The sequence below is a fragment of the Sparus aurata genome, chromosome 14, assembly GCF_900880675.1.
Source record: "Sparus aurata chromosome 14, fSpaAur1.1, whole genome shotgun sequence".
In the NCBI taxonomy this organism is placed as follows: Eukaryota; Metazoa; Chordata; class Actinopteri; order Spariformes; family Sparidae; genus Sparus; species Sparus aurata.
Genome location: NC_044200.1, coordinates 23,685,624 through 23,698,308, shown reverse-complemented (window position 1 = coordinate 23,698,308; position 12,685 = coordinate 23,685,624). Strand labels below are relative to the sequence as shown.

The following is a 12,685-nucleotide window of genomic DNA, read 5'->3' as shown; positions in this document are numbered from 1 at the left end:
GTCTTTGACGTCTTCCCACGATTCCTCGACATCACTGGCTTGGTAAGAAAGGAAACTTCTTTTTATTAAGTGAACTGTCACTCCAGTTATACACGTTTAAGTTGCATAAATATAAAAATGTGTGTTCTTCTGTAGATTGAGCAAGACTTCACCATGATGTTTGGAGAGGAAGTGTCGGGCAGATTTTTGGTAAAATGGCCGACTTTTTTCAAGCCTAGGATCCTGACAGACTGCAAAACACGGACTTCTAACGAGCACATTGAAGACCTCCTGTCTGTGCAGCACGACTCAGGTGGGTCTGGTTAGTTGGCTCATTCTTCTCTTTAAAATATCTCAATAACTTATGATGTGAATGCGTCTGATATGTCTCCTGTTTTTCCCCGAGGCTGGGACACTGACCTGTCGAGCATTCTACTGTTGGTTCACCTGCTTCCTCCGTAACCTCCAAAGGACACAAGAAGAGTGCTAAAATCAGCTCCTGTCAAGCTGCTGACCATGTTGTGAGATATATACAGGTGTGCAAATAGTAATGTACCTATACAGTTATTCTCATGATCCTACTTCTTGTGTTGAAGCACATTTGTTTATTGTCTTAGTTAGTCATTTGAATGATTTCCTGATCTTCTCATGATTCTTCTTTACATTTTGTTAAAGATGGGAGTCAGTGTTGAAACCTTCCTTGCTGGTGTGGAGCCGGGACAGCCCTTCCTCCTGTGTGTTGGTGAGAAGAAGAACAGCATCCAAAGATACGATGTCATCACTGATCACAAGGCCATCCCTTGTAAGGCACAGACATCCTCGGCAGCTTTTGATGAGCTCTTCAAAGCACACTTCGTCTTCAGTGTCAGCTACCATGAATCCCTCTACAACTTCTATACGTTCATCCAAACCACAGTTTTTAACACTGATGTGGGAAGTCCCAGAGTCAAGGAGCTGAGCGCAAGATTTTTGCACAACGCTTGAGGTGATAAATATCCTTGGATGCAAATAGGTTTCTTTGTTATGTCTGAAGGCACACCACAAAAGTTCTGTATTGCTTTGTCAGCATTTCAGACTCCACCACGGTCTAAATCCTGGAAAGACATTACGTTTGAAATGTGGACAGCCGGGATGTTGTTTATCATTTTGCACTTATTCAGGTTTCAAGAAGCATCTTGTTCATTTCCATAGAGACGATGCTTTGACTAATACTGCTGACAATGTGGACACTCAACTTTACAGGCAGTCAGTACAGACTCTCCAATAACTACCAGCTCTCTGTTGACAACAATCATGTGTTAAACATGTGCTGCTGTTGTACACACAGTCCAAGCAATGGTGGGCTCCATGGAGGAGCTTGTAAATCACATTCATAGGTCAAAGTGAGAGAGGCAGTTCTCAGCTGTACTTCAGAGAGTCAACGCACAGATTTAGAAAAGAAGGTGGAAAAGTGTTTTGATCAACTAGAAAATTCTTTCTCAACCTTGAACACAAGAGTGAAACGACAGAAGTTCTTTGAGGAAAAACAGGAAATTGTAGAGTGGACGCTATTTATTTTGATGATCGTTTCAGTGCATACTGTGTCGATGAGAGAGCGGATTCATTTTCTGTTTTTCCAATTAAGGAGTTGATTTATTACAGACCGTATGACAAACACTTTTCTAATGAGATGTGTGAAAAAACACACACGTTGTCATATTGTGTGACCTGTGTTGTGGTTTTTGCAAAGCCAGTGCTGTTTGTTATGTGGTGTGATTGTTTGAAATACAGGTTGATTCAAACTGGAACTTGGTGTGTTTTTCTTTGTAAATTCAAGTGGCATGTTTTGTTTTTCAAAGTGAAATTGGGGATTATTGATTGACTCCCAGTAGTATTTTTAAAATGAAATCTGAACCATATTCAGTGTTAAAACAACACAATGATAGTGTTAACTTTTGACACTACACACTAGTATTAGGTAAATTCATCACAGTGTTAACTGTTTACACTTTCAAAAAGGTTTTTTTAACTCGATCTAGAGTCGACCAATATAGACACTTTCAAAGTGTTGAATTGAACTCCCTGGGAGTTCAATTAACACAAATTTGCTGTGTAACATGTGTTTCCTCTACAGTCCACAGAGACTAAACTGACTCACACTCTCACAGTAACATCAGAAAAGAGAAGATAACACTTTATTTTTCCCTCAACAGGGAAACTCACGTTCCAACAGCTGAAGAGTCGCAGACAGACGAAGAAGAACAGCAGTGACAGTTAGGGGGTGGGATCTGATTGTCAACAGGAGGGGTGATAGCAGGCTCCTCTGATGTGTTCCCCTGGATAGGCTAAAGGGTTCTGAAGTAATGGTATTAGTCAGAATCTCTGCGCTGCGGCTACTGTATAACAGTTTTATCCATTTAATTCTAATTTCTCCAAGGACAAATCTTGGGAGTAATTCAAACAGATACGGCCACTCCACCCTGTCAAAAGCCTTCTCGGCATGCAGGGATAGAATGGCCGCATTGGACGCCCCTCTTCAAAATGTAAAATGTTTAGCTAACTCAGATTATGAAATGCCTGCCTGCTTCTGATAAACCCGTTTTGATCTACATGTATAAGATCTGGCAGGTTTTGTTCTTCAGCTGAAATATTTAATCAATGTATATTTTACAGAGAGACACACCTGTGGTGGAGGTACTAACTTGATTTATAACTATATTTCGGCTCACCTGATTGGCTGAGGGCTGCTGTCCATCAGGTGCTGCTGTCACAGGTCGGCTTAGCTGTGGTTGGCTTTCAGGGTTGGAGGGGTGGGGCTTCACTGAGGAGACAGAGGAACAAGTGGTGTGAGACCCCCGAGACAAAACAAAGTCCTGGTCCTCCTGGTTCTGCTGGAGGTCCTGGGTCTGCAGCAGGTTGAGGTCCTGCAGGAGGTCCTGGGTCTGCAGCAGGTTGAGGTCCTGCAGGAGGTCCTGGGTCTGCAGCAGGTTGAAGTCCCGCTGGAGGTCCTGGGTCTTCAGCAGGTTGAGGTCCTGCAGGAGGTCCTGAGTCTGCAGCAGGTTGAGGTCCCGCTGGAGGTCCTGGGTCTGCAGCAGGTTGAGGTCCTGCAGGAGGTCCTGGGTCTGCAGCAGGTCGAAGTCCCGCTGGAGGTCCTGGGTCTTCAGCAGGTAGAGGTCCTGCTGGAGGTCCTGAGTCTGCAGCAGGTTGAGGTCCTGCAGGAGGTCCTGAGTCTGCAGCAGGTCGAAGTCCCGCTGGAGGTCCTGGGTCTTCAGCAGGTCGAGGTCCCGCAGGAGGTCCTGGGTCTGCAGCAGGTCGAGGTCCCGCAGGAGGTCCTGGGTCTGCAGCAGGTCGAGGTCCCGCAGGAGGTCCTGGGTCTGCAGCAGGTCGAGGTCCCGCAGGAGGTCCTGCGTCTGCAGCAGGTCGAGGTCCCGCAGGAGGTCCTGGGTCTGCAGCAGGTCGAGGTCCCACTGGAGGTCCTGGGTCTGCAGCAGGTCGAGGTCCCGCTGGAGGTCCTGGGTCTGCAGCAGGTCGAGGGCCTGCAGGAGGTCCTGGGTCTGCAGCAGGTCGAGGGCCTGCAGGAGGTCCTGGGTCTGCAGCAGGTCGAGGTCCTGCTGGAGGTCCTGGGTCTGCAGCAGGTCGAGGTCCTGCTGGAGGTCCTGAGTCTGCAGCAGGTTGAGGTCCCGCTGGAGGTCCTGGGTCTGCAGCAGGTTGAGGTCCTGCAGGAGGTCCTGGGTCTGCAGCAGGTCGAAGTCCCGCTGGAGGTCCTGGGTCTTCAGCAGGTTGAGGTCCTGCAGGAGGTCCTGAGTCTGCAGCAGGTTGAGGTCCCGCTGGAGGTCCTGGGTCTGCAGCAGGTTGAGGTCCTGCAGGAGGTCCTGGGTCTGCAGCAGGTCGAGGTTCTGAGAAAAAAAGAAAGAAAACAAAATTGTTTCCATAAATTGTCAAAGATTCATTTACTGCTGAATTTAGCACTTCCTAGACTACTTACATGCATAATATGAAGTAATTAATGAGGCTAATTAACGGTTAGATGTTTTATTTTTTTCATCCTCCTGCAGCTGCTTCTTCATACAGATTACAGATTACAGTATCTGTTTCCCCTGTTTTATCTGTATCCTAATGATGTAATCTGTTACATGTACTCCATTACTCCACAAACCTGCTCCTGAATGAACTGCAGACAGCAGTTAACAGCAGCTTGTAGGGTCCTCACTGATGCATTCACTTGTAGTAGGAAATCACAGCTCTCTGATCATCTCGGACCTGTAAACCAATCAATTATTTTAATCAAAGCAAACTGTGTGTATGTGTGTCCCAGCACTCTCTCACTCTCTCTCTCTCTCTCTCTCACACACACACACACACACACACACACACACACACACACAGGTAAACTGAGAGGGGAGGAGCTCAGTGTCACCTGAGAGGCTGGAAGTGAAAGTGTTCAGTCCGTCAGACTCCATGTTGAGAGCAGAACAGACAGAAGAAGACGGAGGAGGAAGACTAAAGTGTGAGGCAGGTGAGTGTTAAAACAAGGTGTTTGTGATGTTACTGTGAGAGTGTGAGTCAGTTTAGTCTCTGTGGACTGTAGAGGAAACACATGTTAGAATAAAGTCAACACTTTGATTCTTCTGTGGACACAAAGTCCTGATAGGCTGAATAATACACATTCAAACTACTGGAACTAAAGACCAGGAGCCCAGAGGGGTGTGTGTGTGTGTGTGTTTGTGTGTGTGTGTGTGTAAATAAGAGTTCTATAAAAAGTAGGCGATATGATGTGCGATGCCGTCCCCCTTGTCAGCAAAATGACCAAAAAGCATTCCCATTGTTAACCTGCCATCACTCTCCATGCACTAGTAGCGGCATCGAGCATCCAGTCAGTTTTCAAAATAAAACACCCTGTGAAGATTCCAGATTGTATAAAAATTAAAAATGACCAGATCAACAAAGTCGGGAGGGCTAAAGGCTTCTGAAATGTTCCCACCATGAATCTTGTTCTCTTTATACATTCATGGTTTGATGCTGTGTGGAGGAATAAAACCTGTAGCAGACGCAACATGTTTATTTTCAGTAATATTTAAGTTTTTTCAGAGAGGAGTTTTTTCTGACAGTTTAATATTTATAGTAAATTTGTTATTAATGTTCTAAAACTAAATGTTACTTTTTGTGAGTGTCTTTAGTGTGTCTGTTCAGAACATGGTGGCTGATGTTATGTTGGTCATTTTCATTTTTGTGCTGGTTTATAGTTTAACCATTAGTGAGGAAGCTGTTACATTTCCTGACACCAGCTGGTTTATTCCCCATTGAAACGCACCCTGCTGGAGAGACTTTCTCCATTCTGTATTTGTAGTTTTTAAATATAAGGTGTTCATATCTGACAATATATACACTGATATCAATATAAAATTGGCCTACAAATAAATCGGTGTTAGCATGTAGACATCAGAGAATTAATGGTTTACCCCTCCAACTAGACTCAGTCACGTCAATTGAACTCAAACGTCTGTTTCTCTGTTATGAAAGCGTGACTGGTGTTCCTAGCTCGCTGTGCTGTAGCGTTAGCATCGTTAAATGGATAAAAATCCTGTTAAAGTTGTTAATAATCCGTAATCACAATCTACAAACCAGTTGATGGAAAATTTACATCAGACCAGAGAGAGGCCCTGCAGTTTTCTCTCTGAGATGAGATGAGATTAAATCCGGTCTTGTAGGTTTATCTGCGTTATCTAACTGACAAATATGCAGTGACTCATGATGGTGTTCAGCCTAAACATGTTCAGCTGCATACATGAATGATGGCAAATGAGGGAAGGAAGATAACTGGATAAAATGGAATTGTAGAAATAGAAGTTATGGTTAAGATGTCCCATTGGACCATGACCATGACTGACTCTTGTGTTCTGAGCTCACAGTTCATGTTTCACCTCTCAGATCTGAAGATGGGTGTTCAGTCCAGCAGACAGAGAGCAGAACCTCCAGGATCCATCTGTCCGTCTATGAAGAGTGACTGGTCCAAAAGTGAAAATCCAGACTTCAGTAGTGAACCTGGACCATCAGACACAAAGTAAGAGCACTGACACGACTCATTCAGTGTTTGCTGGTAATGTTTTGCTGTAGAGTAACATCAGGCTCCAGGACTGAAGAAACACTAACATAAAGTCTTTGAAAGTCTCCTGAACACTAACATGTCTGAACTCAGTCAGATCCTGGAGGACACTAACAAATCTCAGCAGGATGAAATAGATGGTGGAACCATGACGTATGTTTGTAGGCTAACCCTGAAGTTAGCATCGCTCTGGCTCCCTCCACAAACAGCCTGTCAGATTTTTGACTTGGATTTTGGATTATTGCAGAAAATAATCTCTGTGACAAACACGAGTTTCTGATACTGACACGTTTTGTTCTGAGAGATAATCTTCACACATCATTTTCATGACACACTAAATGCTGAATTCAAGATGAAAAGTATCGACACTTTGACTTTTCTCTGTGAACGTCTGAGCTTCTCAACAGTGTCGACCAAATCTGGATGTTTTTAACAACAATCATCAAATCATTGTAGTTCTAAAGAAATGTGTTCACAGAGAGAGGAAGAGGAGTCATGTCTCTGTGAAGAAGCAGCCCACCTGCTGTGTTTGGTGTCAGGACGTCCTGAAGGATCCGGTCTCTACCAGCTGTGGACACTGGTTCTGCAGACGCTGCATCACCTCATACTGGGACCAGTCTGCTTCACCAGGAGACTCCTCCTGTCCCCAGTGTGGAGGTAAGACCCAGAACAACAGCTGGACTGTGGACAGACAGTCAGAGACAAACTGTACCAAGTCACACTGAACATCTCAACATGTTAAAGCCACATTATGGAGAAATTCTCATGTTGTGTGATTTGGCGCCCCCCACACTTTCTGAGTGCAACACCACTGTAGTAAAAACAAATCTCAGGTGTGTAACAGTTTGTCAGACGTAATATAGGTGCTGACTACAAACACAACTCATGACATCATCACAATGTTACGTGTTGAAGTGAACACGTATGTGAGGCTGTGATCCTACAAGTGACAGAGACACCGTTCACCTGTTACAACACACCTGACCATCAACACGACTCTGAAGCTGCTGCTTTAACCTCAAAAAGTTACATCATGTTGCTTTAAACATCTCAGCTTCTACATGTCATTACATTTATTTAAAGACTTCGGAGGCATTCAGACCAAACACCAGGACAAATTACTAGATTGTCTAGATCAGGGGTTCTTAACCTTTTCGACCTTAAGGCCCAATTTTTTCAGTGCAGAGTGGCCCACGGCCCATTAAATATTAACACTGTATATGCAGTGGGGAAGCTAGTTTGCAAGCGTAGCATGTAAAACTACATGTAGTTCAGCCTGGCTGCAGTTTTAACAAACTGCATTTCTACTTCTGGAGAAATGTGGTTTGTAAAACTACTGCTAAAAAAAGTAGCTTTAGCAACTACTTACACTCATTATACTCATTTAAATTAGCGTTAAATAAATCAACAAATGATGTATATGAAACAAAATATAATAGCCTACCAAAAAATTCACATACAAATATGCCTCTCAACTCAACTTTTATTTTTTAAAGAACAAAAGCTGACATTTTTGGTCAACATCACAGGAACTTCAGAGGCACTAACACTTCGGCACTAGAACTAGATGTCACATGAGCAGTCTCTCAAAGTTTTTATCAGACAGCCGGATCCATTTGGCACTATAAACATCTTTACCAACACTAAAAAGCCGCTCACATGCTGCACTGGCTGGATCACCAGTGTTGAACTTCTTCAAAGAAAAATAAAATAAAATGTATATTATATAGATCTTTTATTTCTCTCTCTCTCTCTCTCTTTCTCTCTCTCTCTCTCTCTCATATTCATATATATATATATATATATATATAAAAAACTCGTCTTATTTGCCAAAATTGTAGTTAGTACATTGAGTGGTTAAACTACAAAAAAGTAGTTGAATTACTTGACGCAGCACAAAATATGAATGTAGTTTAACTACCAGCAAGTTACAGCAAATTGTAGTTAAGCTGTGTAGTTCAACTACATGTAGTTTAAGTCTCCCCAACACTGCATATAGGTTTAATTGATCTCACTCTTGGTTTGATTTGTATTCAATAATAAGTAAAATCCACTTACAGTTTAACATGGTAATACGTTAATAAAGTTGACTAAATAATACAATTATGTGATTATACGTGATAACCACAAAGATTTTTAATGAACTTCTGTCAACATATTGTGGGCATGGGCAGAAGAAAGTTTCACAGAACAGTTTCTTAATTTTAAAAAGGGTCCTGAATCGTCAACGCAGTAACATACAGTGACCACAGTTTAACTCACCAGTTTACCAGTTTAAGGCTGGTATGTAACACTGTTACTGTGATGATAAATGACTTGAATATTGAATCTGTGTCTATAATAACCACACCCTGACATGTAAATGTGACATCTGTCTTGATTCATTTAATTTAACTTAAAATATGGACAACTGACTGCATAATATATGAATCAGAAACAGAAATGATTTACAGCAGCTCCCATTCAAAGTCAAGAATATGCAGAAAAATAGTAGTAGTAGTCATAATAATAATAATAAACTATATATGCTGCATATTTATAATAGAAGCCTACTGCAACTGTACGTTTTTTTTCACCGTTTAACATTATTTTATACATTATCATTTTTTATAATGTTCTGTCATGGAGTACATCACTTCACTGCTAACAGAAAAGAAAGCAGGTCACTGCCAGTTACAGCTTCTTATCGTGATCTGCAGTCTTTGTTCATTTTTTGTCATGATTGTTATTATTAGTACCCATCAAAAATCACAGTTACATGTCAGGATGTGGTTATTATAGACATATTCAATATTTAACTGTCATGTATCATCACAGTAACAGCGTTACGTACATTAGCAGCTGTAAAGAATAAAAACATTAGAAAACACATCATGTGGTCCCCTTTAAACGCTGGGTGGAGGTGTATATTTGGGTAAATAACCGCCAATGCAGAGCCCAATTTATTTTGAAAAAACATCAAGGAAGAAGACGTGACCACTGACACTGCACGCTTTTCTTCTTCGCCTTTTTCACGTGTTGTGCCCAGAAGGATGCCAGAGAATTCACAGAGAAGCTGGCCAAGTTTGTGACATTTTCAACAAGGAGTTTTGTGAGGAGGGAATTAAACGCCTGTCCCAAATAAACGCCTGGTCTGTTAAGTGATTGAAACAAATAAACGGGCTATTATTTGGTATTTTACGTTTGTTCCCGCATCCTCAGCACGAGCTGAACAATAAATCTAACCCAGCAAGAAAGGCGGGACTAAAGGCAGAACAGCCAATCATCAGCCGGTCAGTCCCAAAGCCGGTGTCATGTTTGTTTGAAGCAGCAACAGGAGAGGGAGGGGGAGAGGAGGCAGCTGCAGCGAGCGCAGATACAGAGCGGCCAGAGAAACTGAGCGACTGTAGTGAGGCGTTTGTGCAAAACTGCGGATAAACGGCAGAAAAAGTGAGGGTGTTGAACCCTCTCACCGGGAAAAGTGTGGGTGTTGAAACACCGACACCTCCCACGGGTGCGAGTCGCACCGTGCAACGCCCCTGGCTACAGGTGAGCAGCAAGCTGAATGTCTTCTGTTCTTCTGTGAGCTTCTTAAACAACTTACTGACGCATTACCGCCCGAAGAGACTCAAACTTTATATATTCTGATACTGATGGATTGTTATTGATCATGAAAATAATCCCAGATTGTCAAATTCTCTCCAACATTTTTCTCTTTTCAGTGAATGTTGGTCTGCAGGAGGTTTTAGATGAACATAAGATCAGTCTGAGGAGGAGATGTGAACGTGTGACTGAAGGAAGTGATGGAACAGGAAGTGATGGAACAGGAAGTGATGGAACAGGAAGTGATGGAACAGGAAGTGATGGAACAGGAAGTGGAACCCTCCTCAGCAGGATCTACACTGAGCTCTACATCACAGAGGGACAGAGTGAAGAGGTTAATACCCAACATGAGGTGAGGCAGCTTGAGACGGCTTCCAAGAAGAAGACCTTCAGTGAAACTCCAATCAGGTGCTGCGACATCTTTAAAGCCTCACCTGACCAACAGAGACGCATCAGAGTCGTTCTGACCAACGGCGTCGCTGGAGTTGGAAAAACCTTCTCGGTGCAGAAGTTCACTCTGGACTGGGCAGAGGGCTCCGAAAACCAAGATGTCATTCTGCTGGTTCTGCTGTCGTTCAGGGAGCTGAACCTGATCAGAGATGAGCAGTACAGTCTTCTCAGGCTGCTCCATGTTTTCCATCCAACATTACAGAAGGTGACAGCAGAGAAGCTCGCTGTCTGTAAACTTCTCTTCATCTTTGACGGCCTGGATGAAAGCAGACTTTCACTGGATTTCAACAACCATGAGGTCGTGTCTGATGTCACACAGAAGTCATCAGTCAGCGTGCTGCTGACAAACCTCATCCAGGGGAAGCTGCTTCCCTCGGCTCTCGTCTGGATCACTTCCCGACCTGCAGCGGCCAATCAGATCCCTCCTTCATGTGTGGACAGGGTAACAGAAGTACGAGGCTTCACTGACGTCCAGAAGGAGGAGTACTTCAGGAGGAGGTTCAGTGATGAAGATCTGTCCAGCAGAATCATCTCACACATCAAGACCTCCAGGAGCCTCCACATCATGTGTCTGATCCCAGTCTTCTGCTGGATCACTGCTACAGTTCTGGACCACATGTTGACTACAGACCAGAGAGGAGAGCTGCCCAAGACCCTGACTGACATGTACTCACACTTCCTGCTGGTTCAGACAAAGAGGAAGAAGCAGAAGTACCATGAGGGACGTGAGACGAGTCCACAGGAGCTGACGGAGGCTGACAGGGAAGTTCTTCTGAAGCTGGGGAGGCTGGCGTTTGAACATCTGGAGACAGGAAACATCATGTTCTACCAAGAAGACCTGGAGCGCTGTGGTCTTAATGTCACAGAGGCCTCGGTGTACTCAGGAGTTTGTACAGAGATCTTCAGAAGAGAGAGTGTGATCTTCCAGAAAACAGTCTACTGCTTTGTTCATCTGAGCGTTCAGGAGTTTCTGGCTGCAGTCTACATGTTCCACTGTCACACCAACAGGAACACAAAGGTGGTGGAGAACTTCACAGGAAAAGAGTCCGAACGAAGGGACTCAAAACAAGAAACAAAGTCTTTTTTTGACAAGATGTCTATGTTTTTTGTTGGAAGCGTTGATCCCCGTTACTCATCCGTGGATGACTTCCTGAGGAGCGCCATGAAGAAATCCCTGAACAGTAAAAATGGCCACCTGGACCTGTTTGTTCGCTTCCTTCATGGCCTCTCTCTGAAGTCCAACCAGAGACTCTTAGCAGGCCTGCTGGGTCAGACAGACAACAGTCCAGAAATCATCCAGAGAGCCATCAACAACCTGAAGGAGATGAACAGTGATGAGATCTCTCCTGACAGAAGCATCAACATCTTCCACTGTCTGACGGAGATGAACGACCACTCAGTCCATCAGGAGATCCAAAAGTTCCTGAAGTCAGAGAACAGATCAGAGAAGAAACTCTCTGAGTTCGACTGCTCAGCTCTGGCCTACATGCTGCAGATGTCAGAGGTGGTTCTGGATGAGTTGGACCTGAAGAAGTACAACACATCAGAACAGGGACGACTGAGACTGATTCCAGCTGTGAGGAACTGTAGAAAGGCTGTGTAAGTCCAGATGTGTTAAACATTATGAAGTGAGGTAAAGCTGAAGCCTTCAGTATTAAAGATCAACACTTTACACACATGAATAATATAAAACCTCAACACTATACACGTTTACCAAAACAAGTATTAAACCTGCTGATTGAATAAATGATCATCACCAAGCTCAGAGTAGAAATGACATGAAGTCGTCTTGTTTCCAAAACATTACACTAAATTATTACCCATAAAATGATAATAACACAATGTTTAGTTGTAATTCTTGTGTTTGTGCAGTGGGAGGCATTAAATGAATGAAATGGGAGATGAAAAGCAGATGGAGCCACAGAATAAAATGCATCAAAGATTGAGAAAATACACACAAACACATAAGTGAGGTAAACACATACGAGTGCAGTTCCAACCTACAGTGACTTCACAGTTCACTGATCATCATGTGAACATGAAGCTGAACCAATATAAATCACAGCAGCCTGTAAACTAACATCTGACAAGTTTACGTCTCACTTATTTCAACACTTTTGTCCTAAACTGTCATTTCTGCTTCATTATTTCCCTCAAGGACACTTCAACATGTATTTCTGTTTATTTATATGGCACTTTAAAAGCTCTCACATCAGTTTGTTGGACACAAATAAAACAGCACAACAATGAAAGAGTCACAAGAAAAGTATTACAGGGACAATTACAAATATAAATATAAAGACAGCAGAATGAAGAAAACAGACAAACACAAATATGTCAAACCAAAATCAAACAAAGATGAAATCATCAGAATCAGCCGTTAAAAGGCGTTTTATACAGGTGTGTTTTGAGGGGGATTTAAAATGGGCCACTGATTCAGCCCAGCTGATCTCCTCAGGCAGGTCAAAGTCTGGAGGCTCATGTGGAGCCGAGGAGCTCAAGTTTCAAACTACAAACCTTGTGATCGCTGACTGAGCAGCTCAGGCCGAACAGCTGACCAGCTGAGCTACAGCTGCTCATGTTCATGTGCTT

At 43.3% G+C, this 12,685-nt stretch overlaps 1 protein-coding gene across 1 annotated transcript in view; it reads left to right on the top strand.

Annotated features, from left to right (window-relative positions):
- Positions 1-9,809: 9,809 nt before the first annotated feature.
- Positions 9,810-12,685, top strand: part of LOC115595771 (NACHT, LRR and PYD domains-containing protein 12-like) — a gene marked incomplete at its 5' end in the record, with an annotated part of 38,265 nt that continues 35,389 nt past the window's right edge. Inside the window, 3 exons of the mRNA XM_030440583.1 lie at positions 9,810-9,840; positions 9,898-11,137; positions 11,210-11,692. Of these exons, the coding sequence (XP_030296443.1) occupies positions 9,810-9,840; positions 9,898-11,137; positions 11,210-11,692 (1,754 nt within the window). The remainder of the gene's footprint in view (positions 9,841-9,897; positions 11,138-11,209; positions 11,693-12,685) is intronic.